The sequence below is a fragment of the Misgurnus anguillicaudatus genome, chromosome 23, assembly GCF_027580225.2.
Source record: "Misgurnus anguillicaudatus chromosome 23, ASM2758022v2, whole genome shotgun sequence".
Taxonomy (NCBI): Eukaryota; Metazoa; Chordata; class Actinopteri; order Cypriniformes; family Cobitidae; genus Misgurnus; species Misgurnus anguillicaudatus.
In genome coordinates, this window is record NC_073359.2 from 37,525,001 (window position 1) to 37,550,000 (window position 25,000).

At 41.9% G+C, this 25,000-nt stretch overlaps 1 protein-coding gene, 1 long non-coding RNA gene, 23 other non-coding genes and 6 pseudogenes across 26 annotated transcripts; 29 read left to right on the forward strand and 2 right to left on the reverse strand.

Annotated features, from left to right (window-relative positions):
• Positions 1-827: 827 nt before the first annotated feature.
• Positions 828-3,088, reverse strand: LOC141359436 (uncharacterized). The gene is made up of 4 exons (XR_012365873.1): positions 2,870-3,088; positions 2,119-2,302; positions 1,545-2,002; positions 828-1,031 (listed from the first exon to the last, which is right to left on the reverse strand). It is a non-coding gene; the product is annotated as an uncharacterized lncRNA (long non-coding RNA).
• A 171-nt stretch (positions 3,089-3,259) lies between these two features.
• LOC141359840 (5S ribosomal RNA) lies at positions 3,260-3,378 on the forward strand. The gene has a single exon (XR_012366323.1). It is a non-coding gene; the product is annotated as a 5S ribosomal RNA (ribosomal RNA).
• Positions 3,379-3,507: 129 nt separating this feature from the next.
• LOC141359808 (5S ribosomal RNA) lies at positions 3,508-3,626 on the forward strand. Its single transcript, XR_012366289.1, has one exon. It is a non-coding gene; the product is annotated as a 5S ribosomal RNA (ribosomal RNA).
• Positions 3,627-3,754: 128 nt separating this feature from the next.
• On the forward strand, positions 3,755-3,873 carry LOC129419292 (5S ribosomal RNA). Its single transcript, XR_008636421.1, has one exon. It is a non-coding gene; the product is annotated as a 5S ribosomal RNA (ribosomal RNA).
• A 141-nt stretch (positions 3,874-4,014) lies between these two features.
• LOC129419297 (5S ribosomal RNA) lies at positions 4,015-4,133 on the forward strand. Its single transcript, XR_008636423.2, has one exon. It is a non-coding gene; the product is annotated as a 5S ribosomal RNA (ribosomal RNA).
• A 141-nt stretch (positions 4,134-4,274) lies between these two features.
• On the forward strand, positions 4,275-4,393 carry LOC129419302 (5S ribosomal RNA). The gene has a single exon (XR_008636430.1). It is a non-coding gene; the product is annotated as a 5S ribosomal RNA (ribosomal RNA).
• A 141-nt stretch (positions 4,394-4,534) lies between these two features.
• Positions 4,535-4,653, forward strand: LOC129419305 (5S ribosomal RNA). Its single transcript, XR_008636451.2, has one exon. It is a non-coding gene; the product is annotated as a 5S ribosomal RNA (ribosomal RNA).
• A 141-nt stretch (positions 4,654-4,794) lies between these two features.
• LOC141361033 (5S ribosomal RNA) lies at positions 4,795-4,917 on the forward strand (annotated as a pseudogene).
• A 687-nt stretch (positions 4,918-5,604) lies between these two features.
• LOC129433081 (uncharacterized) lies at positions 5,605-10,411 on the reverse strand. Of its 2 annotated transcripts, none has more exons than XM_073862193.1 (7): positions 10,259-10,411; positions 9,397-9,718; positions 9,071-9,214; positions 8,806-8,970; positions 8,234-8,522; positions 6,852-7,746; positions 5,605-6,399 (listed from the first exon to the last, which is right to left on the reverse strand). In XM_073862193.1, the coding sequence occupies exons 1-7, from the start codon at positions 10,270-10,272 to the stop codon at positions 5,955-5,957; spliced, it is 2,274 nt and encodes a 757-aa protein (XP_073718294.1). In that variant the 5' UTR covers positions 10,273-10,411; the 3' UTR covers positions 5,605-5,954. The 2 variants fall into 2 exon arrangements, with proteins under 2 accessions (XP_073718294.1, XP_073718293.1); XM_073862192.1 differs by lacking the exon at positions 10,259-10,411 and adding an exon at positions 9,817-10,021.
• A 3,531-nt stretch (positions 10,412-13,942) lies between these two features.
• LOC129413196 (5S ribosomal RNA) lies at positions 13,943-14,061 on the forward strand. Its single transcript, XR_008633869.1, has one exon. It is a non-coding gene; the product is annotated as a 5S ribosomal RNA (ribosomal RNA).
• A 120-nt stretch (positions 14,062-14,181) lies between these two features.
• Positions 14,182-14,300, forward strand: LOC141360859 (5S ribosomal RNA; annotated as a pseudogene).
• A 550-nt stretch (positions 14,301-14,850) lies between these two features.
• Positions 14,851-14,969, forward strand: LOC141360895 (5S ribosomal RNA; annotated as a pseudogene).
• A 128-nt stretch (positions 14,970-15,097) lies between these two features.
• On the forward strand, positions 15,098-15,216 carry LOC129414612 (5S ribosomal RNA). The gene has a single exon (XR_008634464.1). It is a non-coding gene; the product is annotated as a 5S ribosomal RNA (ribosomal RNA).
• A 129-nt stretch (positions 15,217-15,345) lies between these two features.
• On the forward strand, positions 15,346-15,464 carry LOC141360733 (5S ribosomal RNA; annotated as a pseudogene).
• A 129-nt stretch (positions 15,465-15,593) lies between these two features.
• On the forward strand, positions 15,594-15,712 carry LOC141359809 (5S ribosomal RNA). The gene has a single exon (XR_012366290.1). It is a non-coding gene; the product is annotated as a 5S ribosomal RNA (ribosomal RNA).
• A 116-nt stretch (positions 15,713-15,828) lies between these two features.
• On the forward strand, positions 15,829-15,947 carry LOC129414595 (5S ribosomal RNA; annotated as a pseudogene).
• Positions 15,948-16,067: 120 nt separating this feature from the next.
• Positions 16,068-16,186, forward strand: LOC141359913 (5S ribosomal RNA). The gene has a single exon (XR_012366404.1). It is a non-coding gene; the product is annotated as a 5S ribosomal RNA (ribosomal RNA).
• A 128-nt stretch (positions 16,187-16,314) lies between these two features.
• Positions 16,315-16,433, forward strand: LOC129414577 (5S ribosomal RNA). Its single transcript, XR_008634448.2, has one exon. It is a non-coding gene; the product is annotated as a 5S ribosomal RNA (ribosomal RNA).
• A 141-nt stretch (positions 16,434-16,574) lies between these two features.
• Positions 16,575-16,693, forward strand: LOC141359888 (5S ribosomal RNA). Its single transcript, XR_012366374.1, has one exon. It is a non-coding gene; the product is annotated as a 5S ribosomal RNA (ribosomal RNA).
• A 141-nt stretch (positions 16,694-16,834) lies between these two features.
• On the forward strand, positions 16,835-16,953 carry LOC141361193 (5S ribosomal RNA). Its single transcript, XR_012367245.1, has one exon. It is a non-coding gene; the product is annotated as a 5S ribosomal RNA (ribosomal RNA).
• Positions 16,954-17,094: 141 nt separating this feature from the next.
• Positions 17,095-17,213, forward strand: LOC141360235 (5S ribosomal RNA). The gene has a single exon (XR_012366748.1). It is a non-coding gene; the product is annotated as a 5S ribosomal RNA (ribosomal RNA).
• A 120-nt stretch (positions 17,214-17,333) lies between these two features.
• On the forward strand, positions 17,334-17,452 carry LOC141360080 (5S ribosomal RNA). Its single transcript, XR_012366593.1, has one exon. It is a non-coding gene; the product is annotated as a 5S ribosomal RNA (ribosomal RNA).
• A 129-nt stretch (positions 17,453-17,581) lies between these two features.
• On the forward strand, positions 17,582-17,700 carry LOC141359909 (5S ribosomal RNA). The gene has a single exon (XR_012366400.1). It is a non-coding gene; the product is annotated as a 5S ribosomal RNA (ribosomal RNA).
• A 129-nt stretch (positions 17,701-17,829) lies between these two features.
• On the forward strand, positions 17,830-17,948 carry LOC141359895 (5S ribosomal RNA). The gene has a single exon (XR_012366382.1). It is a non-coding gene; the product is annotated as a 5S ribosomal RNA (ribosomal RNA).
• Positions 17,949-18,077: 129 nt separating this feature from the next.
• On the forward strand, positions 18,078-18,196 carry LOC129417178 (5S ribosomal RNA). Its single transcript, XR_012366997.1, has one exon. It is a non-coding gene; the product is annotated as a 5S ribosomal RNA (ribosomal RNA).
• A 128-nt stretch (positions 18,197-18,324) lies between these two features.
• LOC129416791 (5S ribosomal RNA) lies at positions 18,325-18,443 on the forward strand. Its single transcript, XR_008635529.2, has one exon. It is a non-coding gene; the product is annotated as a 5S ribosomal RNA (ribosomal RNA).
• Positions 18,444-18,584: 141 nt separating this feature from the next.
• LOC141359907 (5S ribosomal RNA) lies at positions 18,585-18,703 on the forward strand. The gene has a single exon (XR_012366397.1). It is a non-coding gene; the product is annotated as a 5S ribosomal RNA (ribosomal RNA).
• Positions 18,704-18,840: 137 nt separating this feature from the next.
• On the forward strand, positions 18,841-18,959 carry LOC141361204 (5S ribosomal RNA). Its single transcript, XR_012367256.1, has one exon. It is a non-coding gene; the product is annotated as a 5S ribosomal RNA (ribosomal RNA).
• A 141-nt stretch (positions 18,960-19,100) lies between these two features.
• On the forward strand, positions 19,101-19,219 carry LOC129414527 (5S ribosomal RNA). Its single transcript, XR_008634426.2, has one exon. It is a non-coding gene; the product is annotated as a 5S ribosomal RNA (ribosomal RNA).
• A 120-nt stretch (positions 19,220-19,339) lies between these two features.
• On the forward strand, positions 19,340-19,458 carry LOC129414518 (5S ribosomal RNA). Its single transcript, XR_008634420.2, has one exon. It is a non-coding gene; the product is annotated as a 5S ribosomal RNA (ribosomal RNA).
• A 142-nt stretch (positions 19,459-19,600) lies between these two features.
• Positions 19,601-19,719, forward strand: LOC141360603 (5S ribosomal RNA; annotated as a pseudogene).
• Positions 19,720-25,000: the final 5,281 nt, after the last annotated feature.

Consider the following 25,000-nt stretch of genomic DNA (forward strand, 5'->3'; position numbering starts at 1 on the left):
ACTTGTACTTAAGATAAAAATAAACAATTGGTTTGTACAGGCAAAAGCCCAATAAAGAACAGGATTATCCAAAGACTCAGGTCACCAATCAACAAATAAAGGCTCAAGCCATTCCTGTCTCTTAAATTTTTTTGTGTGTTTTCTTTGGCAAACTTTTGTTAAACATGAAACAGACAAAGACATACAAACATCACAAAGTCATGAAGCTGACAAAGACAAACAACACGCATGACAAAAACACAGATTATCTGAACATGAACAACCATTAAAGGGTATGTAAACTGATTAAGGTTAAAATTAATGAGGTTAGATTGGCCTTGACATTGAACATAGGCCAGAACATGTTTGTATAAATAAAGATACTATATAGTGCACTAAAACAGCAACATAAATAACAATAAAAAACAAACACAAGAATATTCTTAAGTAAAACTGTAAAGTGCATTTTGTTTACTTTTGAACTATATAAATCAATAGATTGTACTTGCTGAAGCACTTTAAAACAACAAACAAGCCTCTTTCTCTCTCCTACAGATGGCACAGGAGAAGTGGCATCACACAGGTAAGTTATTTACACAGTTCTCCTCTTTTCCAACTCGTACAGCACATTGTTAAACCCAGAGGTGGTGGATTTCCTAGTGGATGGACAGTAGGAAAATATCTTCTGGGTGCTTACAGACACTTTTTCCTTGAAAGGTGTGTACCTCTTCCAATGTCCAACACAATTAGGCACGTGGCAAGCCCCACTGCAAAGACTTGTTAGGCATGAATCCCTTGACTGTTGGGGCTGGAGGTACAAAGCTCCGGGCTGCACGATTGCCCATGAAACAGGATGGAGGGAGCCTGTGGCTGTGCGGGGAGAACCAGCAGTATGGGTGCTGTCGACATAGGGGGTGATCATAGGTGGGCGCAGCAGGCTTTGGCTGGAGGTGGGTGGACGCAGCAGGCCTTGGCCGAGTGGAGGAGGATGATGCCATGGGCTGAACGGGCCGGTTCACAGCAGGCACAGGCTATGGCTCTTCAAAAATAATCTGGAAATATAAAATAAACATGTAATGAGTATTGTAAGGAGTATTGTAATTTCCTAAATAAAGATAGCTCCTCCCCAAAGAGCACAGCATGAGATCACCATGAAGGCTCGGGAAAACAACTCTCTACGATTCACAGTTGACTTCCCACCGAGACCATTTGGTTTTCAGAGATCACACTTTTAGGATGTCATACATTTGTATTCTCATTCTCTCAAAGCAAACTGTATATGAAATGCCACATGCACAAAGAATCTGAAACTGATCTTATTTGTTTTCACTCAATGCAAGTGGTTAATGGTCTCACTCACTCACTACAATGTTAAAGTTTAAGCAAACTTCATTCAATGTTGATAGACACCTCCCATCTTAGGCATAAATGTTTGTCGTTGGTTTCCACCATTTGGGCCTACGGATGGATGGGTGATATATCCCCCCCCCCCACAGTATTGTTATGATGTGTGCGATTTGCTTTCCACAGCCAACAGGTGAAACAAAGTGCTTATGACAACTTACCTCCGCTTCTCACCACGCCCATCCAGCCTCATGATGAACATGCTGGTACTGGACCTGGGGCCGGTCTGGTGTTGTGAGGGATGTTGGCAGCACAGGAGCTTCCGGGAACGGTGCATCCGACAGCACTTTCGGGTGAGGCATCCCCTTCGGCAGTACCGTCGCCCCGTAGTATTTTTCTCCTCCCTGGCAGTGAAAGATGAGATGGACTTGGTATTTAAGTTGGGCAGTGAAATGGCAAGACCGCCAAGGATGGGGACTTCTCGAACTCTGCAATCCTCTTATACTGTCCCTTCAAAGAAGCGGTGACCTGGCTGAGGTGAGCTGATTGGCTGGTGCTCGGTTCTTCAGCATCTTGGAGGAGGAGGTAGAGGAGGCGACTGTCCTCGGTCCCCTGTGCCGCCTGAGCGTACGTCATGCAGCCAAACTTGCTCTTCTGAGCTGCTCTGAATCCATTGTCACTGAAAATGATATTATGAAATTTTGTGTTGGTGTGTTAGATGTTTAATTATCCATTTCATCATAGGTTTCAACTGCTATTGAACTCACCGACCACAGTTGTTATCCACATACAAACCCTTTGGAGCAGGAGCGTTGGCCCGGCAAAAGCGGGCGACCAGACCTCTGGCCATGCGTACGTAACACCTCTCGGACCCGGACAGCACCACTGTGGTCAAGAACTGACCCCACTCATTCAGCACGATGGTGACGTACTGCACGGTGCCCTCCCTGGCCGTTGTTGTAGATCTTCCCTTGAGAATCTATAAAAACAAAGCAGAACATTCATTGTGTGGTGTTTATCAACAATCAGTCTGTTCCATATGATCACATTGATCATTAACATCTTTACACTTCTAAAGCATATTTACACATCGAATTTTAACTCCACACTATTGTAACAGCATCTCTATGGTCTTAAGACGTGAGCTAGAGTGTCTGATGACGTTTTTGAAGTATTTCCAGGGAATTTCAGGTCATTTAATCGGCGATTGGTAGCTCGTTAATTCATTTCCAATGCATTCGGTTAATATATAGTATATATTATTTAATATAAGCATATTTAAGCTCTACATTTCGAGTCCACACATTAGTAGTACATTTGTCAAGGTCTCAACATGTAAAATGAATAGTCTGGTCGCATTTAAAACGCATTTCAGAGATCAAACCTAGCTATTTTGATGTAAACAAGTGGTGCTAGCCTAGTCAATCGGTGGTCTCAGTACGGCGCTAATGAGATATTATCATGTAAAACCTTAAATATCAGGCAAATTATTAAAAAATATAACGCGTTTCATTTATAACTTAGCACATAATTATAACAAACGTACCTGCGAGTAAACAAACACAGTCCATCGGTCCTCAATGACAACGAATCCAAATGTGAATATTTACTAGTCCTGAATAAATTAGATGACGTTTTCCGATCCTCGCTCAATGATTGGTCCGTTGAGCGCCGAGCTCTGCTCAGCATTGCTCAACCATTGGCTGATCGCTGCTCAGCTCTGCTCAGCTCTGCTCAACCATTGGACGGCTGCCGATCGCTTAGGTACTTGGAGGGGAACTTGCTTGGGAACCAGGTGCTGTATGCATTTAATTAATTATTTAATTATTTATTCATATAATTTTTTTCCAGAAATGCATCCTTTCTGTAAGCGTTCGCCGATGGCATGGCGTTGCCACATTAGTCTTGAAGTGGCTCTCGAATCGAGTCAGCGCTCGCTTACGGCCACACCACCCTGAGCACGCCCGCTCTCGTCTGATCTCGGAAGCCAAGCAGGGTCGGGCCTGGTTAGTACTTGGATGGGAGACCGCCTGGGAATACCAGGTGCTGTAAGCATTTAATTAATTATTTAATTATTTATTCATATAATTTTTTTCCAGAAATGCATCCTTTCTGTAAGCGTTCGCCGATGGCATGGCGTTGCCACATTAGTCTTGAAGTGGCTCTCGAATTGAGTCAGCTCTCGCTTATGGCCACACCACCCTGAGCACGCCCGCTCTCGTCTGATCTCGGAAGCCAAGCAGGGTCGGGCCTGGTTAGTACTTGGATGGGAGACCGCCTGGGAATACCAGGTGCTGTAAGCATTTAATTAATTATTTAATTATTTATTCATATAATTTTTTCCAGAAATGCATCCTTTCTGTAAGCGTTCGCACATGGCATGGCGTTGCCACATTAGTCTTAAAGTGGTTCTCGAATCTAGTCAGCGCTCGCTTACGGCCACACCACCCTGAGCACGCCCGCTCTCGTCTGATCTCGGAAGCCAAGCAGGGTCGGGCCTGGTTAGTACTTGGATGGGAGACCGCCTGGGAATACCAGGTGCTGTAAGCATTTAATTATTTATTTAATTAATTATTTAATTACTTATTCATATAATTTTTTTCCAGAAATGCATCCTTTCTGTAAGCGTTCGCCGATGGCATGGCGTTGCCACATTAGTCTTGAAGTGGCTCTCGAATCGAGTCAGCGCTCGCTTACGGCCACACCACCCTGAGCACACCCGCTCTCGTCTGATCTCGGAAGCCAAGCAGGGTCGGGCCTGGTTAGTACTTGGATGGGAGACCGCCTGGGAATACCAGGTGCTGTAAGCATTTAATTCTTTATTTAATTAATTATTTAATTATTTATTCATATAATTTTGTTCCAGAAATGCATCCTTTCTGTAAGCGTTCGCCGATGGCATGGCGTTGCCACATTAGTCTTGAAGTGGCTCTCGAATCGAGTCAGCGCTCGCTTACGGCCACACCACCCTGAGCACGCCCGCTCTCGTCTGATCTCGGAAGCCAAGCAGGGTCGGGCCTGGTTAGTACTTGGATGGGAGACCGCCTGGGAATACCAGGTGCTGTAAGCATTTAATTCTTTATTTAATTAATTATTTAATTATTTATTCATATAATTTTTTTCCAGAAATGCATCCTTTCTGTAAGCGTTCGCCGATGGCATGGCATTGCCACATTAGTCTTGAAGTGGCTCTCGAATCGGGTCAGCGCTCGCTTACGGCCACACCACCCTGAGCACGCCCGCTCTCGTCTGATCTCGGAAGCCAAACAGGGTCGGGCCTGGTTAGTACTTGGATGGGAGACCTCCTGGGAATACCAGGTGCTGTAAGCTTTTAATTCTTTATTTAATTAATTATTTAATTACTTATTCATATAATTTTTTTCCAGAAATGCATCCTTTCTGTAAGCGTTCGCCGATGGCATGGCGTTGCCACATTAGTCTTGAAGTGGCTCTCGAATCGAGTCAGCGCTCGCTTACGGCCACACCACCCTGAGCACGCCCGCTCTCGTCTGATCTCGGAAGCCAAGCAGGGTCGGGCCTGGTTAGTACTTGGATGGGAGACCGCCTGGGAATGGCTCATGACCCCCGCAAGTCCCTATCCTGGGTCCCGATCACCTTGGAAAAATCCAAGTAAACAGATCAGCAAGACGTTGGAGGGAGGAGATGTGGTGGTTTTGGGAGGGGCCAAATAGAGGGGAGTGGCTAAATGGAAAGCGAGTCCAATGTTTTCTTTCTTCAGGACATCAATACTAAGTTTATGTTCTTTTTATGGTTTTGTTTTTATGTTTTTTGTGAGTAAGACTATGAAGACTAGAATCTAAATGTAAAGGTCTAAACTTAAATGTTTTAATAAGTATAATATGATGTCTGTCACGTAATGTAACAAACATAATGCTTCAATTAAAACAATAAAAAACAAGCCATGTAACAAATGTTTTTTTTGCACATATCTATGTGAAGTATGAATTTATGCACTTTATAAATAAACGTGAAACAATGTTTGCAAGATCACTGAAAAAATCTAAGAAACTATAGTAGGCTACTTGAACAAAGTGTAATTTGCTCATATCTGAGATATTATTTACTCTATATGCCCTATTCACCCTCTAGGGAGCATGAAAAAATGTACACATAAAACGGCCTTAATGGAATTTTAGAAAATCTTTACCATACTGGTAAGTAATTCAGGCTCTGCTATACTCAATACAGTTTCATGTGACAGTCTTTACCTCTATTAAGTGGACAAATGGAGAACAAGAGAAAGGAATCATATTTGGAAACATTCTTTTTTTATTTGTGCAACAATATATATCTACATAAATAAATAAACAACACAACAATAATAACAATAACACAGGTAACAATGTAAACAGAATAGAATTAACATTAATTATTAAGTAATTTAGCAGAAAATAGATAAAAAGGTACTATAAGTTATTATTTACAGGATTCTTATTAAGATTTATACATGTACACATTGAATTATATACAATATACATACAATCAGTGCATTCCATTAATGGAATACTTTTAAAAGTAATTTTCCCCAATACTGTGTACAATATATAAAAGGGGATGAGGTAAACTAGGTCTAATCCAGGTATTGTGATTTGGGGGATGTAGTTGGCTCTCTAATTGTTATTTTTCTTCTTTTTTAGTTCCTCATCAACTACACTTTTGAAGTGTTCAAAACTGTTGAACACAACACCTTCAAAACCTGAAGTGGTGGACTTCCTAGTTGCTGGGCAATAGGTAAATATTTTTTGGCTACTTTCAGCAGCCTTGTCTTTGGATGGCGTGTATCTCTTACGCTGCCCACCACACTGGGGTACATGGCAGGCCCCACAAGGCTTTGTGGATTTATGAGGCTTTATTGGTTTGGATGTCAGCGCAGGAGGTGGTGTGAAAGGTATGACCCCTTGACTGCTGGATGCCCCACAGAGCATCATGGATGGTCCCTGTGGCTGTGCAGGAACCACTACAAGGACAGGTGCATTTGACGCTCTGGGTGGGATGTACGTGGCCACAGGGGGTTTAGGTTGAATGGGCCGGTTCGCAAACTCTTCCACATCTATCCTGCAAAAATAAATCATACATGCGATGATGAGTATAATTCATGAGAAATAATGGGTATGACTATCAATTTACATGGTTTGTTGTGTTTAAGTTTAAACCATTCAGCTGATGAATTCAGATATGTTCACATGTAAGCAATAAGGTATGAGAGGCTGTGCTGTATAGTGAATAAGTAACGGCTGAAGCACTTGCCTCAAGTACCTTATTGCTTTTATAAAACGGTTACCACACAATATTAAAGTAAAAAAAATGTATTAGTGCAACTTTCATGAAGTTAAATCAGTAAAAGCATTTCTTCTGCTAGAAAAAAATAGTCCCTGACCGTGAACAACAATGTTCCAATATGTGTAATATGCATGAAAGCTCAAATAAAAACAACAAACTGATCTCAAACTTTGTCTCATTCTATGTTTATGTTTATACGTGTGGTTGCTAAGGGTTTTACAGCTTACCTCCGCTTCTGACCATGCCTTTTTCCAGCTGCATGACATAGGCTCTGGTACTGAACCTGAGGTCGATCTGGAGCTGGAAGGGATTCTGGCAGAGTAGGAGCTGCTGGCATTGGCTCTTCTGACAGCACTCTTTGGTGGGGTTTTACCTTTGGCATTACCGTTGCCCTGTAGTTAGCCTTCTTCTCTTCCCGTGCCATGAATGTAGAGATGGACTTGGCATTCAGATTGGGCAGAGGAATGGAGAGACCATTAAGAATGGGATCGTCTCTGACTCGGTCTACAATCCTTTTATACAGGCCCTTGATTGCATTGGTGATTTTAGTGGGGGAGGTGAGACGACTGGCAGGTGGCCGGTTTTTCAGCATCTTAATAACGAGGTAACACAGACGACTATCCTCAGTCACCTGGGCTGCCTGAGGGTACCTCATCCAAGAAAACTTTGTCTTCTGTGCGGCTCTGCTCTCAGGTGTATCAGCTCCCAAGCATCTGCCAAACAGGGTGTAACCCCACCTAGACTCATACCTTTTTACAAAGTTGGCTGCTGACCTGTCATGCTCATGCAGTGCAGCGACTGCAGTGGCAATCTTCAGCCTTAGGTCAGCTGGCACTAGGTGACGGTCACTGTCGTCTGCCAGTTCTAAAAGGAGCAGGGCCAAGGCTTCCACTTCCTCCAGCCCAGGAAGATGCAGATGGCTCTGGGTCATCAGCACATCCTGCATAGCAGGACTGTCCTCCTCCTCCACCTGTTCTGATTGAGTGAGGATGACATGTTTGTCACTGACAGCGTCCATAGGATCCTCCTCTGACTCTACACCCATGTCCACACCCTCATCTGCCAGCTTGTCCTCACTTTGTTCAGCCGTCTCCTCTTCTTCACGGGACTGCTCTTCCTCAACTGCAAATATGTAATGTACTAATCACCAGTGGGTCTAAGCAGTTACAACAACTAACAGTAGACTAATACAAAATGGCAATCCTGCAGTTCATTTGTTTCATAATATGTAAAATAAAACTACATCTTGCATACTTGTCATGGATAGAATATGCATCATATTTATAGGTATTTGATCACTTAGGGCCAGATTTCCTAAACAGGGCAAATTAGCATGCAAGCGCAACTCCAAAATTGTGTGAATCATTTAAATATTCTCCTCCCAAAATGTTTGTGTCTGAAAGGGAAACTCCTAGAAATGCATATGGAATAAGATCAGTCGCAAAAAGAACCAGACCCTAACCCTTTTAGCACTAATGATCCACTGCGCGTCTTTAGTGACTCCTGACATCGCTATTTACTGCCAAAATGATGGTTTGTGCTGGTGCACGCAGTTAGTAAATCTGGCCCTTAGTATGTATTTATATTGTTATAATGCAAGATTGTGTACCTTGCTGGGCATAGTAATCCCTTGAAGTAAAGCTGGTTGACTGGCACATGGCATACTCTACTCCAAGGAGCTCCACCTCGTCTGGGTCCTTGTATACAGCAGGGTAGGGCATTGGAGCAGCAAAGTTAGGCTCGAGGACATGCTCTTTACCGAAGAGCACCTCAGCCTGCTGATTCATGCGCTGAATCTGCTGCGGGTCCGTACACCACGTCTGCCTGCCATGACCACCTGCAACACGGAGTGATTCCATGCGGTTGTTCCACTGCACAGCAAATGCAATCAGATACACCTGAAAGACATGACCATTCATGTATGATTGTACATCAGAAAGCAATTTTGATTACAAAGTGGGCATCGCCCAGCAGCATGACATACAATTAGTCTTTTTTACACAATAGGCTATTTTGTGTGTGTGCATCTCATACACCCAGTTGATGCTATGTGAACAGCATAGAGCTCACACACGCACAGGAAAAGAGGGTAGCGCAAAAGCATGGAGGATGCAGGTAAAATATGCCTATGAACAATGATGTGAAATCAATAGTTTTTTAAATATTAAAGTTTATACTTACTTGGAATGGCATAACTCCACATCTCTGTGAGGGAATGGCATTGTACAGGTGTGAGTGCAAGCCTTCCAAGGAGTTACTGCCTCGCCGACACCTGTACTTGTTCAGGGAGACCCCATTCAGCACCACAACCTTCACTGACACATACAGCTGTATGCCAGGGGGGTCCTTTAAAACATACGTTGCTTTATTATTATGGTGTCTGTGAGTTTGTATGATTTTACAATGATTAGTTCAAAATAGTGTGTTCAAAGTAGTGTTTACCCACCTGCATACAACTTAGATGCTTGCTTGCAATTGCCCAATGAGAATCCACTGCCTGTGCTGATTTGAACAGGTGGATTCCATCAATGTCAAGGCCTGCAGGTCCCTTGAACTCCGTAATGATGGACTCAATTGCTGAAGCTGTCTCCTGTAACAATCATTCCAATTTATTTAATAGAGTTATATCGCTTAAAATGTGAAATTATTTCAATAATTAAAAGTATTTCCCAAAAAGAAATATAGTATTGTGAGAACTTAGTTAATTTTAGTGAAGTATGTTTTCAGCTTTTTATACATAAAGATTATACATGGATTAATATTACACTTTACCTCAACGCCACGGGTGATCCGTCTGACATAGGACCTGATTTGATGAGGTTTAAGGAAGGCTATCATGTCCTCGTCTGAAAGTTTGCCGTACAACTCCTGGTTGCCCTTCCTGACTGCCTGGATTAGGAGCATCATATCGCTCTTGTTGTAGGCCAGCACTGCACCTGCAAGGGCACTCATGAACACCCCATACTTGGCATGGCTCTGTTTAATGACAACAGCATCCCAGCGGTGCAGCCAGTGTCGGATGTCCAGTCTGATTACAGTGCCCTTCTGCACCCAGTCCCTGAACAGATTCTCCAGGAAGGACGAACCACTGTCACTGAGACAATACAAATTTTCAGCATGTGTTCGTTGTTTTTTTTTAACATTAAATGAATGACAAATATTATCAGGGTATACGTATGTGTTATTACCTACCGACAACAGTTGTTATCTGCATATATGACAGCTGGTGCAGGAGCCCTAGCTCGTTCAAAGCGGGCCATCAGACCTTTGGCCATACGTCTGTAGCACCCCTCAGACTCAGCTGCCACCACCACTGTGGTCAAAAACTGGCCCCACTCGTTCAGCACACTGGTGATATACTGCATGGTGCCCTGGCCATCACCATATATCTTCTTAAGGACCTGAAAAAACAGAAAGCAGAACATCAATTTGATAGTTTCTATCAATAACCTGTCTGCCCAATATAATTTATATGAATTACAATGCATGTACATTTTGTATCCTCCACATTTGAACGCTGAACAGTGAGGCTAAAGTCCCTTATTCAAAACAATAGGTTGGCTCAATTCATTTTTAAAGTGACTAAATAAATATTAAGTTTGCTTAACTTCATGAATTGATAGAATACACATACCTTTTTTGTGCCATCAATGCAGAGGATTTCTCCAGTCACACTGAGGATTGAGGCTCTGTACACAGACATCTTTTCCATCTCCATGATCATGTGCGCACGCCTCAGCACACGGGCACAAGGAAGGGGAGACCGGGGCAGAGGAGGGGTGTAAGTACCAGCAGCCTTGACAAAGGACAGGATGCTCTTCTGAGACGATGCAGATCCAGCTGTGTGGGCTTCATAAAGGAGAGTCTGGTACAGGTCACGGCGCTCCACATACCACTCATCATGTCCCTGCTGCAGCAGTCTCTGGACTTTGTTCATGGACACACTGTTGACCCTGTCATTCAGAAGAGTAACCACGCCTTTGTCAATAGCACGCTTCCCACACAGTATGGCAGGAAACATGCTTCTGATGGCTGGGGCCAAGTTCATCAGAATCTTGGGACTATGTGCCAGCCAAATGTACTGCTGAACATGATGACTGTCCTCATCTTCACTGTCTGCGTCACCATGTGTCTTACTCACTGCCCGCCTCATCTTTTCACAATGTGAACACTTCAGCTTCTCCGTCAACAGGGTGTAATTGTACTTCATCCCACACACTTGCCTAGCATAACTACCAAAGCCTTTCTTCTCAAGGTATTCATCTGGTCGTGCAGGGCAGTTGGAGCTAGGGCAGCGGATCTTGGCTTGCATCACACCAACTGGGCGCCAGAAGAAGACAGGGGTTGTGAAAAAGGCCATCATGTTGGGCAGTCCTCCCTTGACAGAAGTAGGAATTGGGGGTGGGTGGAACTCCATCTTCTCCTTTAAAAGCCTTCTCTCCACAATCTCTCCTTTGGCATTCTTGTACTTTGAAGGCCGCTCAAACAGACCATACGTCTCATCATATTTCAGCCACTTGATGTTAGGAGGCGCTATACCATTGGCTTGTGTAGATGGAGGTGGATGCTCCCAGTATTTCTGCCAGCCCTCTCGCAAGATGCCACTGGTTTCTGAGGCAGAGGTGTCTACAGGGGAAGAAGGTCTTCCCTGAGATGTGCTGAGGCTGTGGGAAGAGTCCAGACTCACAGCCGGTGTGAGCTCTCCCCAGGTGGTTAGTTGTGTGGAGACCGCTACCTCAGACTCTTCAAGGACAGTCTCTGTAGAAAAAATCAGACAAAATGTATTGAGCACATTGCTTAAGATGTGAATATAATGACACACAAACATTATCACAATAAACAAAGTTTGTTTCTATTTTCCATGTTATCAGATCTTATTTTAGATAACACAAATGATATTTGATATAAACATTTTAGTATAGAGCTGCTACAAAAAATATAGACAATAGTTATTTTTTTATATATTTAAACATATCACATCTACAAATTAAATTGATTGTTGTATGTGTTATCTAAATGCCAACAAAGCATTTAGACATTAAATCTGTTACACTGAAAAAGGGCAGCTAGCTTGATAATATCCCTCACCCTGCTGAAAATTAAAGTGAAATACTAAACCTACTGTCATCATTATCAGTGCCATAAAATGTGTGATATTTCAGCAGTGTATTGAGTCAGATGTTTGAAATACATCAGTAAGAAAATGTTATATTAATTTTAAAATAAGAGTTATGGTGTGTTAAATGTTAATTACCAGCAGCTGCCAACAATTCAGCATCACTGGCATAGTCAGGATCCTGCTGGAACTTTGAAACTGTAGATTCAGCCTTCTTTCCCTTGTCTTTCCTTGACTCCTGTTCATGCAGAAAATAAAGGAATTGTAGAAAACACATAAGAAGTTGTATTGTACCACATAAGCACAAGTACTTACACTGTTACCACTTCCTATGGCTAAAACACAAGCTTTTGTGCAGAGTAAACATTGATGATTTTACTATTGAAGGTGAAATACATGTGCCTAACTGATTTACAAATGCACACATTTTTTTATAAACAAAACCATAAATATAATTTAATCTCAGTTAAAAGGTCAAAGTTACCTCCAAGCGTTTGTTAAGATGAAAGGTGACAGGCGGGAACTCTCTGGCATACTGCAGCAATCGCTCCTTTTGCCACTTAAGGAGATCATTCTGCTCACCCTTCTGGCAATATTCAGACAGCAGCCATATGACCCAGCCCACATCATTTTCAAGCAACCACCTGAAAGACTGTCCTGCATATTTGCCGAATGTGACAACTAGCTGGCCTTTCCACATTTCCCCTCCAGCTTCCTTTGCAGCAGCCTCCGCCTTTTCAGAATTCAGACAGCTGGGATCTACTGCTTTGCTGGGGGCCATTGCCACACTCTTAGCTGCATCCGTACACTGCAGCTTGGCCTCTCCCTGTCTGTACAGACGGATGCATGGGTACAGGTGCTGTTTTTGGTGGCTGCTCAGCTGCTGTTTCAGTGCAAAGCTTTTCCCACACACTTCACACACATGCTCCTTTGGAAAATGAAGCTGCATGTGCCGAGTCAGGTTGGACTTCACAGAGAAACTCTTGTCACAAACACTGCACTTGTGTCCCTCCACATCCATGATTTCTAACTGTTGTAATAAAACAGAAACAGATTCAGATTAGTTTTTTCTTTTCAAACTGTACAGGGGACTAAACACTGGAAAACCAGGAGATGCAAAACATGTAAACAAGTAACAGTTCTGCTAATACTATTACTTAAAGTAGAACTAAAAAGGTATTTTGTAAAATAATAATCATAAAAAATACTACACAAGTACTGAGTAATCTTTATTGATTTTATCTGATTTACATTTTAATGTGATATTTCATATGATTAGCTGAAAGTTCAAAAGGTAATGGTTTTATAATTGTAGACTATATTTTTGCTTGCCTTGTGTTGTCAGTGTTTTAACATGTTATTGACTGTTAATGGCTTATCAGTTACTATATGTTATTGGCTGTTAATGGCTTATAAGTTACTATGAGACAAAATAGTTTAGATTAGTGGAGATAGCCGGACAAAACAGGCCTAAACTATTTACACTATGTACAGTATGTAGTCAGTCAATTCCAACAGGAAAAACTGACAGTAGTACTAGCAATAAGTAAAATCTACCTGTATACGGATAGTAGTTTAGTCTTAATGTCCAGCCCTGATTGTGTTTGGGTATTTCCAAAGTATTTAATTTGAGTAAAATATTACAAAGACTCGAATAACTGCAGTTTACGATACACGTTAGCAGTTAACTTAGATGGGCGATCATATTTTCTCTATTAAAGCTTTTAAAACTTTAATAACTTTGTAATTACTGCACGTAAATCCACGCAAATCCATACAAAAAGCGGTTAGAAAGCATTTATATGAATATACTGGTAAATATACTGGACTTACCTCTTGTTTGCTGTAACCGATCAACTCAATCAACTGATGATGGTAGTGTTATTTACGCTTGTCACTCACATGATGCACTTAATATTCAAAGCATCGGCGCCATCCGATTGGTGGGTTGAGGAAGAGACCTGCTCAACAGAGCTCAGTGATTGGTTGGTTGAGCAGCTCAACCTGCTCAACGGCGCTCAATGATTGGTCGGCATAGGGACTTGGAGGAGAGAACGCCTGGAATACCAGGTGCTGTAAGCATTTAATTAATTATTTATTCATATAATTTTTTCCAGAAATGCATCCTTTCTGTAAGCGTTCGCCGATGGCATGGCGTTGCCACATTAGTCTTGAAGTGGCTCTCGAATCGAATCAGTGCTCGCTTACGGCCACACCACCCTGAGCACGCCCGCTCTCGTCTGATCTCGGAAGCCAAGCAGGGTCGGGCCTGGTTAGTACTTGGATGGGAGACCGCCTGGGAATACCAGGTGCTGTAAGCATTTAATTAATTATTTATTCATATAATTTTTTCCAGAAATGCATCCTTTCTGTAAGCGTTCGCCGATGGCATGGCGTTGCCACATTAGTCTTGAAGTGGCTCTCGCATCGAGTCAGCGCTCGCTTACGGCTACACCACCCTGAGCACGCCCGCTCTCGTCTGATCTCGGAAACCAAGCAGGGTCGGGCCTGGTTAGTACTTGGATGGGAGACCGCCTGGGAATACAAGGTGCTGTAAGCATTTAATTCTTTATTTAATTAATTATTTATTTATAGACCCCTTCAAAGTTTGTAAACATTGAATGACTATCGGGTGCGCGCGCAGCATGGGGTCAAACTGTTCATACCATCCAGGCTTTATAATGTAATCTAACAGGGCTGAAAAATTATGACTTACCTCAAATGAAGTGAACACAACAAACACAAGCCTCTTTGATATTTGCATTGTTCCAGTCTGCACGTTAATTGCTTGCAGCTGCAGATGTTGTATTTTTTTGTTTTTGAGATTCTGCATGAATCGCGAAAACTTAACGAAAGACCTGGTGCGATTTTCACAACCCACGACGTAAGTAGGCATTTTTGACGATACCGAATAATACGTAACTCTATCTGCTGTAATGGCTTTTCTGACCCTGACATGCGCAGTGGAAACTGCCTGTGACGTGAACCGTGAAGAGGTCTATTTATTCATATAATTTTTTTCCAGAAATGCATCCTTTCTGTAAGCGTTCGCCGATGGCATGGCGTTGCCACATTAGTCTTGAAGTGGCTCTCGAATTGAGTCAGCGCTCGCTTATGGCCACACCACCCTGAGCACGCCCGCTCTCGCCTGATCTCGGAAGCCAAGCAGGGTCGGCCCTGGTTAGTACTTGGATGGGAGACCGCCTTGGAATACCAGGTGCTGTAAGCATTTAATTAATTATTTAATTATTTATTCATATAATTTTTTCCAGAAATGTATCCTTTCTGTAAGCGTTCGCACATGGCATGGCGTTGCCACATTAGTCTTAAAGTGGCTCTCGAATCGAGTCAGCGCTCGCTTACGGCCACACCACCCTGAGCACGCCCGCTCTCGTCTGATCTCGGAAGCCAAGCAGGGTCGGGCCTGGTTAGTACTTGGATGGGAGACCGCCTGGGAATACCAGGTGCTGTAAGCATTTAATTATTTATTTAATTATTTATTCATATAATTTTTTTCCAGAAATGCATCCTTTCTGTAAGCGTTCGCCGATGGCATGGCGTTGCCACATTAATCTTGAAGTGGCTCTCGAATTGAGTCAGCGCTCGCTTACGGACACACCACCCTGAGCACGTCCGCTCTCGTCTGATCTCGGAAGCCAAGCAGGGTCGGGCCTGGTTAGTACTTGGATGGGAGACCGCCTGGGAGTACCAGGTGCTGTAAGCATTTCATTAATTATTTAATTATTTATTCATATAATTTTTTTCCAGAAATGCATCCTTTCTGTAAGCGTTCGCCGATGGCATGGCGTTGCCACATTAGTCTTGAAGTGGCTCTCGAATTGAGTCAGCGCTCGCTTATGGCCACACCACCCTGAGCACGCCCGCTCTCGTCTGATCTCGGAAGCCAAGCAGGGTCGGGCCTGGTTAGTACTTGGATGGGAGACCGCCTGGGAATACCAGGTGCTGTAAGCATTTAATTATTTATTCATATAATTTTTTCCAGAAATGCATCCTTTCTGTAAGCGTTCTCCGATGGCATGGCGTTGCCACATTAATCTTGAAGTGGCTCTCGAATTGAGTCAGCGCTCGCTTACAGACACACCACCCTGAGCACGCCCGCTCTTGTCTGATCTCGGAAGCCAAGCAGGGTCGGGCCTGGTTAGTACTTGGATGGGAGACCGCCTGGGAATACCAGGTGCTGTAAGCATTTAATTAATTATTTATTCATATAATTTTTTCCAGAAATGCATCCTTTCTGTAAGCGTTCGCCGATGGCATGGCGTTGCCACATTAGTCTTGAAGTGGCTCTCGAATCGAGTCAGCGCTCGCTTACGGCCACACCACCCTGAGCACACCCGCTCTCGTCTGATCTCGGAAGCCAAGCAGGGTCGGGCCTGGTTAGTACTTGGATGGGAGACCGCCTGGGAATACCAGGTGCTGTAAGCATTTAGTTAATTATTTAATTATTTATTCATATAATTTTTTCCAGAAATGCATCCTTTCGGTAAGCGTTCGCACATGGCATGGCGTTGCCACATTAGTCTTAAAGTGGCTCTCGAATCGAGTCAGCGCTCGCTTACGGCCACACCACCCTGAGCACGCCCGCTCTCGTCTGATCTCTGAAGCCAAGCAGGGTCGGGCCTGGTTAGTACTTGGATGGGAGACCGCCTGGGAATACCAGGTGCTGTAAGCATTTAATTATTTATTTAATTAATTATTTAATTACTTATTCATATAATTTTTTTCCAGAAATGCATCCTTTGTGTAAGCGTTCGCCGATGGCATGGCGTTGCCACATTAGTCTTGAAGTGGCTCTCGAATCGAGTCAGCGCTCGCTTACGGCCACACCACCCTGAGCACGCCCGCTCTCGTCTGATCTCGGAAGCCAAGCAGGGTCGGGCCTGGTTAGTACTTGGATGGGAGACCGCCTGGGAATACCAGGTGCTGTAAGCATTTAATTCTTTATTTAATTAATTATTTAATTATTTATTCATATAATTTTGTTCCAGAAATGCATCCTTTCTGTAAGCGTTCGCCGATGGCATGGCGTTGCCACATTAGTCTTGAAGTGGCTCTCGAATCGAGTCAGCACTCGCTTACGGCCACACCACCCTGAGCACGCCCGCTCTCGTCTGATCTCGGAAGCCAAGCAGGGTCGGGCCTGGTTAGTACTTGGATGGGAGACCTCCTGGGAATACCAGGTGCTGTAAGCATTTAATTATTTATTTAATTAATTATTTAATTACTTATTCATATAATTTTTTTCCAGAAATGCATCCTTTGTGTAAGCGTTCGCCGATGGCATGGCGTTGCCACATTAGTCTTGAAGTGGCTCTCGAATCGAGTCAGCGCTCGCTTACGGCCACACCACCCTGAGCACGCCAGCTCTCGTCTGATCTCGGAAGCCAAGCAGGGTCGGGCCTGGTTAGTACTTGGATGGGAGACCGCCTGGGAATACCAGGTGCTGTAAGCATTTAATTAATTATTTATTCATATAATTTTTTCCAGAAATGCATCCTTTCTGTAAGCGTTCGCCGATGGCATGGCGTTGCCACATTAGTCTTGAAGTGGCTCTCGAATCGAATCAGTGCTCGCTTACGGCCACACCGCCCTGAGCACGCCCGCTCTCGTCTGATCTCGGAAGCCAAGCAGGGTCGGGCCTGGTTAGTACTTGGATGGGAGACCTCCTGGGAATAGCAGGTGCTGTAAGCATTTAAATAATTATTTAATTATTTATTCATATAATTTTTTTCCAGAAATGCATCCTTTCTGTAAGCGTTCGCCGATGGTATGGCGTTGCCACATTAGTCTTGAAGTGGCTCTCGAATCGAGTCAGCGCTCGCTTACGGCCACACCACCCTGAGCATGCCCGCTCTCGTCTGATCTCGGAAGCCAAGCAGGGTCGGGCCTGGTTAGTACTTGGATGGGAGACCGCCTGGGAATACCAGGTGCTGTAAGCATTTAATTAATTATTTAATTATTTATTCATATAATTTTTTTCCAGAAATGCATCCTTTCTGTAAGCGTTCGCCGATGGCATGGCGTTGCCACATTAGTCTTGAAGTGGCTCTCGAATCGAGTCAGCGCTCGCTTACGGCCACACCACCCTGAGCACGCCCGCTCTCGTCTGATCTCGGAAGCCAAGCAGGGCCGGGCCTGGCTAGTACTTGGATGGGAGACCGCCTGGGAATACCAGGTGCTGTAAGCATTTAATTAATTATTTAATTATTTATTCATATAATTTTTTTCCAGAAATGCATCCTTTCGGTAAGCGTTCGCCGATGGCATGGCGTTGCCACATTAGTCTTGAAGTGGCTCTCGAATTGAGTCAGCACTCGCTTATGGCCACACCACCCTGAGCACGCCCGCTCTCGTCTGATCTCGGAAGCCAAGCAGGGTCGGGCCTGGTTAGTACTTGGATGGGAGACCGCCTGGAAAAACCAGGTGCTGTAAGCATTTAATTAATTATTTAATTATTTATTCATATAATTTTTTCCAGAAATGCATCCTTTCTGTAAGCGTTCGCACATGGCATGGCGTTGCCACATTAGTCTTAAAGTGGCTCTCGAATCGAGTCAGCGCTCGCTTACGGCCACACCACCCTGAGCACGCCCGCTCTCGTCTGATCTCGGAAGCCAAGCAGGGTCGGGCCTGGTTAGTACTTGGATGGGAGACCGCCTGGGAATACCAGGTGCTGTAAGCATTTAATTCTTTATTTAATTAATGATTTAATTATTTATTCATATAATTTTGTTCCAGTAATGCATCCTTTCTGTAAGCGTTCGCCGATGGCATGGCATTGCCACATTAGTCTTGAAGTGGCTCTCGAATCAAGTCAGCACTCGCTTACGGCCACACCACCCTGAGCACGCCCGCTCTCGTCTGATCTCGGAAGCCAAGCAGGGTCGGGCCTGGTTAGTACTTGGATGGGAGACCGCCTGGGAATACCAGGTGCTGTAAGCATTTAATTCTTTATTTAATTATTTAATTATTTATTCATATAATTTTTTTCCAGAAATGCATCCTTTCTGTAAGCGTTCGCCGATGGCATGGCGTTGCCACATTAGTCTTGAAGTGGCTCTCGAATCGGGTCAGCGCTCGCTTACGGCCACACCACCCTGAGCACGCCCGCTCTCGTCTGATCTCGGAAGCCAAGCAGGGTCGGGCCTGGTTAGTACTTGGATGGGAGACCTCCTGGGAATACCAGGTGCTGTAAGCATTTAATTCTTTATTTAATTAATTATTTAATTACTTATTCATATAATTTTTTTCCAGAAATGCATCCTTTCTGTAAGCGTTCGCCGATGGCATGGCGTTGCCACATTAGTCTTGAAGTGGCTCTCGAATCGAGTCAGCGCTCGCTTACGGCCTCACCACCCTGAGCACGCCCGCTCTCGTCTGATCTCGGAAGCCAAGCAGGGTCGGGCCTGGTTAGTACTTGGTTGGGAGACCGCCTGGGAATACCAGGTGCTGTAAGCATTTAATTAATTATTTATTCATATAATTTTTTCCAGAAATGCATCCTTTCTGTAAGCGTTCGCCGATGGCATGGCGTTGCCACATTAGTCTTGAAGTGGCTCTCGAATCGAATCAGTGCTCGCTTACGGCCACACCACCCTGAGCACGCCCGCTCTCGTCTGATCTCGGAAGCCAAGCAGGGTCGGGCCTGGTTAGTACTTGGATGGGAGACCGCCTGGGAATACCAGGTGCGGTAAGCATTTAATTCTTTATTTAATTAATTATTTAATTATTTATTCATATAATTTTTTTTCCAGAAATGCATCCTTTCTGTAAGCAATCGCCGATGGCATGGCGTTGCCACATTAGTCTTGAAGTGGCTCTCGAATCGAGTCAGCGCTCGCTTACGGCCACACCGTCCTGAGCACGCCCGCTCTAGTCTGATCTCGGAAGCCAAGCAGGGTCGGGCCTGGTTAGTACTTGGATGGGAGACCGCCTGGGAATACCAGGTGCTGTAAGCATTTAATTCTTTATTTAATTAATTATTTAATTATTTATTCATATAATTTTTTTTCCAGAAATGCATCCTTTCTGTAAGCGTTCGCCGATGGCATGGCGTTGCCACATTAGTCTTGAAGTGGCTCTCGAATCGAGTCCGCGCTCGCTTACGGCCACACCACCCTGAGGGCGCTATTGAGCAATCAGGAAGTGAGTTGGCTGCAGTAGAGAGAGGAAGGCTCTCTCATTGTTTATGTTTGTTAGTGTTTGTAGTTTTTTATTTGTATATCGATTGAGTTTTGTTTGTTAGTGATTTTTTTTGTTTAAACCACCTAACAGCAGCTTTTGGCTGGCTGGAGGGTGGTTAAATCGTGATTTTTCGTGGTTTTGTTTGTTTGTTTTTGTTTTTCGTGTTTGTTTTTCATTTGAAATGGACGGACCTACGGCTAATGACCTGGAAATGGCGGCGGAGAAACGGAACGGCAATGACACTGGACCTGAACATCGACCACGAGCTGGAAACCAGAAGGATACAGGTGTTAGGAATTTTGAGCAAAGGAAATACATGAAGGAAGCAACAGTGATTGTAAATGTGGACAATGCTAATGGAGTAAAGGCGGAGGATATAATTAAAGTGATAGCAGAGAAAATTGGAGAAGGAAACGTTCTGGCAGTAAGACCAAGACAAAATAAGGAATATGAGCTGACCCTGGAGAAGGAGGAAATGTGTGATGAGTTAATGGATGGACTAATGATAAAAGGAACAAACTGTGAGGTGAGGAGATTACAAAACAGAGAATATGTCGTTTCCTTCATGCATTTGCCTGTTTACCTGGAGGATAACGAAATTTTAGAAAAATTGCAAGGTTGGGGCGTTTTGCCAATATCAAAAATTAAAAGAAGGCTGTATCCGGGCACTGGAATCGAGGACGGGACAAGGTTTGCGAGAGTGAGGTTTCCCAGGGAAGTGGTTTCACTCCCATACAGCACGAAGCTGGAAACAGCGGAAGGGCCGCAATATTTTAGGGTGATGCACAGCCATCAGGTGAAAACCTGTCGGCTGTGCATGAGCCCAGACCATCTAATGAAAGATTGCCCTGATTTTAAGTGCTACAAATGTGAGGAGAGGGGACATTTCGCAAGGGACTGTAACACTGTTAAGTGCCCGGACTGCCAAGACTATTTAAATAAATGTGAGTGTTGGATGGATGGAGGGGAAGGAGGATCACAAAAACAGGTGGACAGTCAAATGCATGAAGGGAACGATGGAGAAGAAAATGAAAATGAAGAACAACAACACACTGATGGAGCAAATGAAATGGAAAAGGGAATAACCATAGAGGAACAGACAACAGAGGATAAAGAAGTGGAAAACGAGAAGGACAATTCACAAGGAGATGATGGTACATGGACACCAATTGAAATTTCTGCAAGTTTTACAAGTCTTTTAGATACGATGGACAAAGAAGGACAAAATGAGATAGTAGAGAGCAGCGGGATTGACAATAAAGATATGGAAGAAGCAGCAGTATTGGAGAAAAGCAGAGACGGAAGAGCACAAGTATTGGAGAAAAGCAGAGACGGAAGAGCACAAACAAGAAGAAGAACATTAAAGGTAACACCAAATGTACAGTTTGCTAAGAAAAAAGTGATGAAAAAAGGACAAATGAAATGTGTAAATAGGTATGAAGTTTTAAAGGGACTGGAGGAGATGAAGTGAGACAATGGTTTTTAGGTATTTAATTTTTCTTTTAATGGTTTTAAGTTGTGTGACTTTTAATGCAAGAGGACTGCTGGACGTGAGAAAATTTGAAAAAGTAATTGAAAGATGTAAACACGAAGATATCATTGCACTACAAGAAACGAACTGGAAAGAGAATGTGATGAAGGATTTTCAAAGGAGATGGGCTGGAGGAATTTTATATAACAATGGTGATGGAAGATTTGGAAGAGGAGTTGCTTTTTTAATGAAAGAGGAGGTTTTTAAAAGAAGCAAAATTGTATATAAAGACAATATAGGAAAATGTATGATTGTAGAGACAAAATATGATGAAAAGGAAATGGTTATAGTAAATGTACATGCACCAACAGAAGAGAAGGAAAAAAAAGATTTTTTTTTTGTTTTAAGAGGTTTTTTAAAGAAATATAAAGAAATTGTAATGATGGGGGATTTTAATACAGTTTTTAGTAAACAAGATATGGCAGAGGGAATGGTTTTTAAAAGTGATGCGGGGAGAAAAGAATTAAAGTTTTTAATGGAAGAAAATAAAATGATTGATGTATGGAGAGAAAGGAACGAAACAAAAAAAGAGTTTTCAAGACGACAAATAGTGGGACAGTTTGTGTGCAAAACAAGAATTGATTTTATTTTATGTAATAGGAATGTGGAAAATTTTATTGAAAAGATTAAGTATGAAGAAACAAGTTTAAGTGATCATAAGTTGTTATTTTTTAAAATTGATTGGGACAAAATACAAAGAGGGCCGGGGGTATGGGTTTTAAATACAGAGATTCTTAAAAATAAAGATTATGTTTCAGAAATCAAACAAATTATAGAAAGAGAAAAGGAAAGTAAAATGTATGAAGAGAGTAAGAGAATATGGTGGGAAAACGTAAAGTTTTTAATAAAAAAATTCTCAATTAAATACTGTAGCCTAATACAAAAATGTAAGAGATATAAGAAAAAAGAAATGAAAACAGACTTAGAAAAAGAACTAGCTAAAGAAAACAAAGACATACAAAAGATAAGAGAAATTGAGGAAAGATTAAAGGAAATAGAGGAAAAAGAATATGAAGGAGCAAGATTAAGAAGTAAAGCAAAATATATGGTGGAAGGAGAGAAATGTACAAAGTTTTATTTTGACCTAGAGAAAAAGAAAGGAAAAGCAGAGATTGTAAAGGAGATAAGAGGGAAAAATGGGGAAATCGTACAAGGAAATGAAAATATTCTAAAAGAAATAAAGGCCTTTTATGAGGACCTTTTCAGTACACAAGGTGAAGAGGAGAAAGAAAAAAAACAATTATTAAATCTAATAAAAGCAAAATTAAGTAAAGAAGATAAAGATGTATGTGACCATGATTTCAGAGATGAAGAGATTGAACAAGCAATAGATCAACTAAACAGAAAGAAGAGTCCGGGAATAGATGGTTTGGGGAGTGAATTTTACAAATGTTTTAAAGAGGTTTTAACAAAGATTTTAAAGGAGGTTTTTAAGGAAATTTTTGAAAAAGAGGAAGTAAATGAAAGGATGAGAATAGGTTTAATGAAAATTATATATAAAAGGAAAGGGGAGAGGGTAGACTTAAAGAACTATAGACCAATTTCAATGTTGAACACAGATTTTAAAATTATAGCAAAGGTTTTAGCAAATAGACTGAAGGGAGTGATGCCAACTATAATAAAAACAAATCAAGCATATGCAGTCAAAGGAAGAGACATAGCTGACATAACAATGAGTATAAGGGACATGATATGGTACATAAAACAAGAAAATAAGGATGGGTACATAATCAGTTTAGATTTTGAAAAAGCTTTTGATAGGGTGGAACATGGTTTTTTATTTGATGTTTTAAAGAGTTTTGGTTTTGGGGAAAATTTTATCAAATGGATTAGAATCTTATACAAGGGGGCTTTGACAAAAATTAAATGCAATGGGTTTTTAACTGAATGTTTTAAAATTACGAGATCAATACGGCAAGGTTGTCCACTCTCGGCACTGTTATATTCACTTGTATCAGAACCACTGGGATTAGCTATAAAGGAAAATACAAAAATAACAGGAATTGAGATCGAGGGAATAATGTCTGAAGGGAAAGTTTTTCAGTATGCAGATGACACAACAATAATTGTAAATAGGAAAGAAAGTGTACAAGAGGCCATGAATGTTGTCAAGAAATTTTGTAAAGCATCAGGAGGTAAAGTTAATGAGGATAAAACAGTGTACATGAGGTTTGGCAAAGCTGTGCTTTTAAATGATTATTTTAATTTTAAAGAGGTAGAAGAAATGAAAATTTTAGGACTTTTATTGGGGAAAAATGAGAAAAAAACAAGAGATGAAATGTGGGAACAACTGATATCAGGAATAGAAAGAAAAATAAACTTTTGGAAATTAAGAACTTTAAGCTTGAAGGGGAAGGTTTTAACTTTGAATGTTTTAATGGTTTCTAAATTGTGGTATGTTTTATACTTATCTGAAATGCCAATATGGATAGAAAAGAGGTTGAAGAAATGTTTTCTTGATTTTATTTGGAACGGCAAACCGCCAAGAATAGCTTACAACACGATTTTAGGGGATATAGAAAAAGGCGGTCTAGGATTAATGGATGTAGAACAAAGGAAAAACAGTCTAAGAGTAAAAGCAGTTAAAAAGTATTTACAAGAAGAAAACAAGGCAGAATGGAAGAAAACAATGAAATTTTTTTTAAACAGATGTGAAAATTTTAACATGGAGGATGGAATTTTATGGATGAAAACGAAAAGTTGGATGTCAGAGAGAATACCTGGGTTTTATAGAGAATTGCTTAGTGCTTGGGGGAAGTTTTTAACAAATATTGAATATGACCCACGAGGAAGAGAAAACATTTTAAATCAACCTCTGTTCTTGAACAACAAGATTTTAAAACAAGACAAAGTCATTTATTTTAAGAAATGGATGGAAGTGGGAATAACTAAAGTAAAAGATGTAATGTATGAAGTGAAAGAAGGTTTCTTACCTGTACAATGTGTGTATGATGCAATGGATGAGGCAAAAGAGGAATACAGCAAACAAGAAATTATAAACAAGTATGAAGTAATTAAACAAGCTATACCCAAAGAGTGGATTAAAAGAATAGAAAATATGGAAAAGGAAAAAGAACAGAAAGACATTCAAGTGAATTTGGGTGAAAAAGTATACACTCTCAAAGAATGCAGTATTAAGATGTTTTATTGCTTTTTCAGAGACAGTGTTTTTAAAGAACCTATTGTAAATTGCTTCTGGCTACAGAAATTTGTGAATTTAAAACAGGAAGATATATGGAGAAACATGAGGGGAAGATGTGTAGAAACAAGACTGGAGTCCTTGGAGTACACAATAAGACATAAAGTGGTATTTACTGATGTGATTTTAAACAAAATAGGAATGGAACAAAGTGCGATGTGTAAAGTATGTCACGAAAAAGAAGAAGGAATTGTACATTTGTTTTTGTACTGCAAAGAATTGGACTCTTTTTTAAACAAATGTAAGGACATAATCAAAGAATTGGACGAACAATGGAATGAGAATGAAATGGAATGGAAGAGATTGGTGATGTTTGGTTGGAAAA

Coding starts and splice junctions, on each gene's coding strand:
- LOC129433081 (XM_073862192.1), bottom strand. CDS start 9,989: ATGCAGTATATCACCAGTGTGCTGAACGAGTGGGGCCAGTTTTTGACC. Junction 9,215..9,396: donor GGATCACCCGTGGCGTTGAG/GTAAAGTGTAAT, acceptor TGATTGTTACAG/GAGACAGCTTCAGCAATTGA. Junction 7,747..8,233: donor GGATTACTATGCCCAGCAAG/GTACACAATCTT, acceptor ACATATTTGCAG/TTGAGGAAGAGCAGTCCCGT.